General features: G+C 42.2%; 1 protein-coding gene across 6 annotated transcripts in view; it reads left to right on the forward strand.

Annotated features, from left to right (window-relative positions):
• The window catches only part of FAM227A (family with sequence similarity 227 member A), a 40864-nt gene extending 35266 nt beyond the window's left edge, over nt 1–5598 (forward strand). For all 6 annotated transcript variants that reach the window (XM_019515191.1, XM_019515194.1, XM_019515192.1 and 3 more), the window contains 3 exons: nt 2298–2455; nt 3646–3798; nt 4615–5598. In XM_019515191.1, the coding sequence (XP_019370736.1) occupies nt 2298–2455; nt 3646–3798; nt 4615–4753 (450 nt within the window). In that variant the 3' untranslated portion in view covers nt 4754–5598. The remainder of the gene's footprint in view (nt 1–2297; nt 2456–3645; nt 3799–4614) is intronic.
• The last annotated feature ends 431 nt before the right edge of the window (nt 5599–6029 follow it).

Here is a 6029-nt window from a genome sequence, read left to right on the forward strand (position 1 = left end):
CCCCGCCTCTCACAGATCCAGGGACACATACCCCCTCCCTGCCCCCCCGTGCCCTCTGTGCCCCCCAGATGAGCCATGGCTCCATCCCACATCCTGCCCCACCCTGGCTGGGCAGTGTCTACCCCTGCCCCACTCCTTCCTTCCCTCACTGCGGGGGGTGTTTATTTGCCCCCCTACGCTCCTTCCCTTCCATCTCCCCTTCCACTACAAAGGACTTACCAGCTGGATGTAGCTGTATCGGAAATCGGATCGATATCAGCCAATATGCCTCTTTAAAAATCAGCTATAAGTATCAGCCCCCAAAATCTCTGCACCCCTACACTGCTATTCTCCCTAACTGCTTGCTCTCACACACAGCTACAACCAGAGTCCTATACCTTGCATTTACAATCAGCCCTTGGCTCAGTGTCTTAGCTTCTGATTGGCTTTGCTGTGCTGCTCATTACTTTGATTGGTGGGTGTTTCTTGTTTTAACAAAATCACTTGTGCCCAATCTTTTCACTCTGCGGGTCAGATTAGCAATGCTAAATTGGTCCATGGGCTGGATCTGGTCAGTAGGCCTGAACTGGCGCACAGTGCTGGCCCAACCCAGCCATGCAGGTCTTGGAAATTTGGCAGTGTTAATTGCTACCACTCTACCACCAAATTTCCAGATCCATGGGGAGACCCATGGGCCAGATGGCATGGCTCCATGGGCCAGATCTGGCCCATGTGCCAGGGGTTAAGTACCCCTGGACTCAATGTACATACAGCTTATTTATAGGTTACTCCTTCCATTTACCTGCAAGAAAGGTGTCTACTATTCCCACAGATTTTTAACTAGGTCTGAGATTGACGTATAAATACACACTTGATGGCAGCCATTAATTTCATTCAGCAAAATGGTCAATTTAAAAAAACAGATGAAAATCTTGTAGATAGTACAAACAAAGAGCAAGAAAGCAATGCTGTATAGGGCTCATTGCACTTTATGGATTAAAATGGAGGATGAATTTAAAGTGTAATAGCTATTCCTGAATAACAGGTTTGGACATCCTTTTTTCTGGAATGAGTGTGTCCGCGTATTCCCAAGTTTTGAATAACTGTGCCTAAATAATGAATCCAGAATCCCTCCATTTTATAGACAAGTTTATATTTCTCAGATTGCATACCATGAGAGAGAGATTTAAATGCTCCCTCCTGCAAATATAACTTCCACTGCATTTCTCTACAGAACAGAGTTTTACTGAGGTTGCTAAATTACAACATGTGATGGTGCCAACTTCCTCAGTTTAGCATACAATAAGCTGTAAACAATCTAGCATCTAGTTTGTATTAAAACTCAAGAATATTGGTGAGTTTTTGCCATGTTATATCTAAAAACAATTTGTTAATGTATGCTAAATGAAAATGCACTGAGCACTGAGCTCCAAACTTTGATTGTAACCTAGAAGTGCCCAGAACAGCCTAGGGCCACATGCTAGTGTGTATAGTGAAAAGTGTATGCTGTTATGTCATCTTTCCATTTGCTTGGTACTGGTTTGCATGTACACTGAGCCAGTCCCTAAGGACTGTTCTAAATTAAGCTAGCTGCCAGTAGTGATGCTAAGAAGCAGATAGATTATTGGAGTATGCACCCTACATTGGCTGCAATGAAGGGTGGGCATTGGAGGAGCTATTACATAAGCTCTGTAGTCTCCCCCTGCCCCAACTCCCTTTTGCAAGAATGATCATCCTTGGGCTGGCTAATCTAGTGTTAGGTTTGTTTGGTGTCAGTGGAACAGCATAAGCATTCAGAATTCAGCCAAGGATTGGGTAATATGTTAAGTGACATTAAGCTCAAAATGCATTGTGCAGTCTCACTAACAGAAGTATAGTGTACATTCAATTAGGGTTTTGGTTTGGACTGAGACGATTGTTCTGTGCTTTCTAAAAGTAGAAAACAATCTTTTCTATCTGTCTGGTCCTGCTTGTATGACATGTTGATACTCATGTCCCATAATGCTGTATCTGTGCTGTGCAGTATTATAAACAAGCTTCAACCTAATACATATTTGTTTGTATTTTATTTTGAGATAACATCAGTTATTAAATATGAAAAATTACTTCATTCACAACCACCTATTAAAATAGTCCACAGGAGATGGAATTGCTTGCTGCCAGTTACTATAAGTTATCATAGTGTTTCTAGTTGTTAAGCATTTAGAAATTACTCATCTTTCACCCAGGTTATGAACCATTAGAGGCAATAATTTACTTTATTTTTTGGACTCCTTGTTGGTATTAACCTCTTCTCTTTTTGTATTTCTCTCCCCCAGTCACACCCAGCTTGTCAGGGCCCTGAGTTCACTTGGCATCTTTTTAACATCAATGGGCACAGCCCACTAATTCAGCACTTCCTCCAGAGCTACAAGGCTGAACCACAGGCTGGACAGGACATCCTGATTCACAGGAGAGAGATCTACAAGCCTATACCATATCCTTATGAACAGTTCAAAGAAATTAGAGAAGGGAAAAGCCTGCCTATTCACCAACACAGGATTATTCTTTGCAGTCTGTTATTTGAATACTTTGTCCATCTCAGTTGTCAACAGGTGTATTACAGTGTTAGGCTTCCACCAGTTTCCCATAGGAAACTATTCCACAAACTGATGTCTTAGTTGGGAAGAATCTCCCAAGAGCCGTCCCCAATTTACTCCTCTTATTGTATCACCCCTGTCTCTGTCTTTGTTGGACATACAATGACAAAGAGAACTGCTCAGTATTTGCATTCTTCATATACTTGCAACTGAAACACATTTGCTTCTCATGCTGCTTGTTGGCGCCTAGCCAAATTATACATGTAGTGTTTTTTCCCCTCAATCTCTTTTTGTAAACAAATTGTATTCCCTCGCTTCTGTTTGCAATGTCTTTTGTAGGCATTTCTTTGTTCACCCTCCATCCTCAGTCTGTGGATTCCTGGCTTAATCTGCATGGCTGCAGAACTTTGTTCAGTTGCAGAACTGAACCGTAAGTTAAGAGTGGTTTCAGGCTGCTGGAGACCAGATTGCTACAGGTGATGTTTTGTGCTGTGTGGCTAGGTTGAAGAGACATGTTGGCAGTTTGCCTACATATTGGATGGATGCCACTGCAATGGTGACAACTCTTAAAGGGGTTGCCTGTCACAGAATAGGGTTAGAGCGTTAGACTCCCACTAACAAAGTGAGAAGGTTAAGAAAGCAGATGTGATAAGAGGGAGTACTAGAATATAGGGTGAAACAAAATCCTTTCATAGTGGATGAACGAATGGCATGAATTTGAGGAGGGGGGCTGAAAATAAAATGTTTTTCTATCAGGGAATTTTTGTGCTCATGAAAGTTCAGGCTCTGGGTGCAATAGGTACAGAGAGGTAGAACATACTCAGAGCCTCAGCCAGGCATCCATGTCCTAACAATGCAGCTTTCCAGCCTTGACCACTGCCCTCCCCACCACACACACACCTGCAGCTCTGTCCATGCATCCCAATCCTGATCTCAAATAGCTTCTTTTCCAACTGTGAGTACCTCCCCCATATGCAGAAGGCTGCCAGTCCTTGCAATCTGACCTGCAGCCTCCCCTCATGATATCTTTTAGCAAAGAGGATGGAAAAGAGAAGGCACCGTTTGTTTCCTTTACGTTTAAAATCACAGAGTCTTCTCCAACCTATGCAGATATAATCCAACAGAGTTTTCATCATCTCCGCCAGCTAGAAAGCACTTTCAAAAACATGTACCAGCGACACTGCAGGGAAATGAGGGATTTTGACAAGCAGCAGCAGAAGGAAAAGCAAGAATTCCTCAGGTACAAAATTAAGTGTTCAGTTTCATTTTTAGCATATTTTGATGTGCAGAATCCAACTGGTGATTTCTTTGAGCCTGCCGTAGGCAAAACCTATTAGCTAACATTGATTCTGGAGGAGTTGTGGATGTGGGCAAAATAGGGAGATAATCTGTGGTGTAACATTAGTTAATTATTCCCATAAGGCAGAAGCATGCAGCATAGCTTAGGGTAAAATCTGTTAACCAATGCTCATTTCAGAACAGTTTTGGATGCAGTGATTTAGAGATGGTGATCATGAATTCTGGTCAGGTGAACAGCATGATTCAAACAGTGGGAGGGGGCGCTGAGTGCTATCAAGATTTGTGAACTTGTAGATTAGCTGAGAAGAGTTTATTCCAAAGTGGTACAGAATCCACTGCTGGATTTTTCCTTTGACTGCTTTAGGTCAGGGGTGTCAGATATACAGTCTGCAGACCAGATTTGGCCCACAGAGCCAGTCTGGTCTACAGGGCTTCTAAGGTGACCTGGAATTTTGGGCAGAGTCCACTTCCAAACTCCTGGGTATGCAGCCCTTTTGGGAATGATTGTCTGTAGCATGGGCAAGCTACAGCTGCATTAACCCTTGTGACCACTGCCTCTTCTGCTTACCCCATTGCCACCACCATGTCTAAATTTGGCCTGCAAAGAGCCCAGTGATCCAGATTCTGCACAGGGGGCTGGGGGCTTTAGGTGCCTGCTGTAGATGATTTAAGAAATATTTTATGCCTGTAATACTTTAAATGTTTTTGAATTATTTCTATTACTTTTCCTGCTTTTTCTTGCCTCTGCACTCCACAGGAAAGAGAAGCAATTGCTCTTGGAAAAAGGAAAGATGAAGACACTGAACCAACTGCTGCCCCCTCACTTAGATGTACTTTGCAGTTCTGACAAGACTTTGGGTGCATCAAGAAATGTCATCACTCAGGGCCAGCCTTAAATTAAACTGTACCCTAAGCAAAAAAGAATGTTATCCTCCTAAAATTTATTGAGCATAAATGTCTGTTTGCAACTCTGCTGCATCCTAATACAGTATGCTTTGGGCAGTCAACCCCAAACATCAGAGCTTTTGCCACTGATTAGGAACAGTCAAACCTGAAAAAGATGTCGATTCAGTTCACAGAAGCACTTGGAGAGTGTAAATGTTTGAGTTCTAACCTCTTTGGTCTATAAACCTAGACTGGAAAAATCTCATAAAATGTGTATTGTGTAAGAACTGAACGAAAGTGATATGTGGTGATGAAAAAAGCCAGCTGCCTCTTTTTAAAGTTTGTTTTTATTGCAGAGGTTTGAGTTGTCTTGTTTTATTTGAACTCATTTAATCCTAGGCTATGCAGCTCAGATTCTTTGCATCTCCTTGCCAACTACACCTATGGTTGAAGCAACACTGGCCAGCTGGAGACTTTCCAAGATGGAAGGAAGCTTGCTAGTTTTCTCTTCTGGTGAAACCTAGTATGAATCCAGCCCTGTCTTGGTTATCCTATCTGTGAAATGAAGACAATATGTTTATCCATTGGACAGTATTGTGAAGCGTAGTGTATGGATAGCATTCTGGAACTATCAAGTGGAATGTGTTATGTATCCTAACTGCACTTCAGGATGGGTAGCACTCTTTCCAGCTATGTCCACTCATCAATCTGTCTCTAAATAGGAAAAAAACAGAAGCAAGGACTTCTGAAACTAGGAAGCTAATGTTAAGTGTTGTCTACATAGGGTGAATTGATGGGAATAGCTATTCTGGTGTAACCGAATGCTATTCTGGATTAAAAGGGTACTCCCAAAACTCACATTCTAGAATGAAGTCATTTTTATTTTGGAACAGACTGTCTATGTGGGAGCTATTATGGACTCACTCTTGTGGGACAGGTTGTTCTGCAGTAATGTTAGACAGTTTCCCTGTGGAGACAAGGCCTTAGAATATCAAGCCAGTATATAAGTATCTAAATAACTGGCTCAATTTCAAAACTGCTGTGAGCACTCCAACTTTCCCACTGAGGTGGAAGGATATATCTATCTTTCTATGTTTTATTTTCTGAGCTGGTCAGTATAAAATGAGCCTAAATGCATTCCAAGAACTGAGGATGGGATTTTCAGAAGTACCTGGGAAAAATCATTAAGACATGAGCCATAGTCATTTAAGTGGATTTGAAAATCTCACTATAAATAAAGCAGGAATCCCAGTCCTGGGGCCTGCGCTGTTCAATTTCTTCATCAGC

Source organism: Gavialis gangeticus, unplaced genomic scaffold (genome assembly GCF_001723915.1).
Source record: "Gavialis gangeticus isolate Ggan-Ray unplaced genomic scaffold, GavGan_comp1, whole genome shotgun sequence".
Taxonomy (NCBI): Eukaryota; Metazoa; Chordata; order Crocodylia; family Gavialidae; genus Gavialis; species Gavialis gangeticus.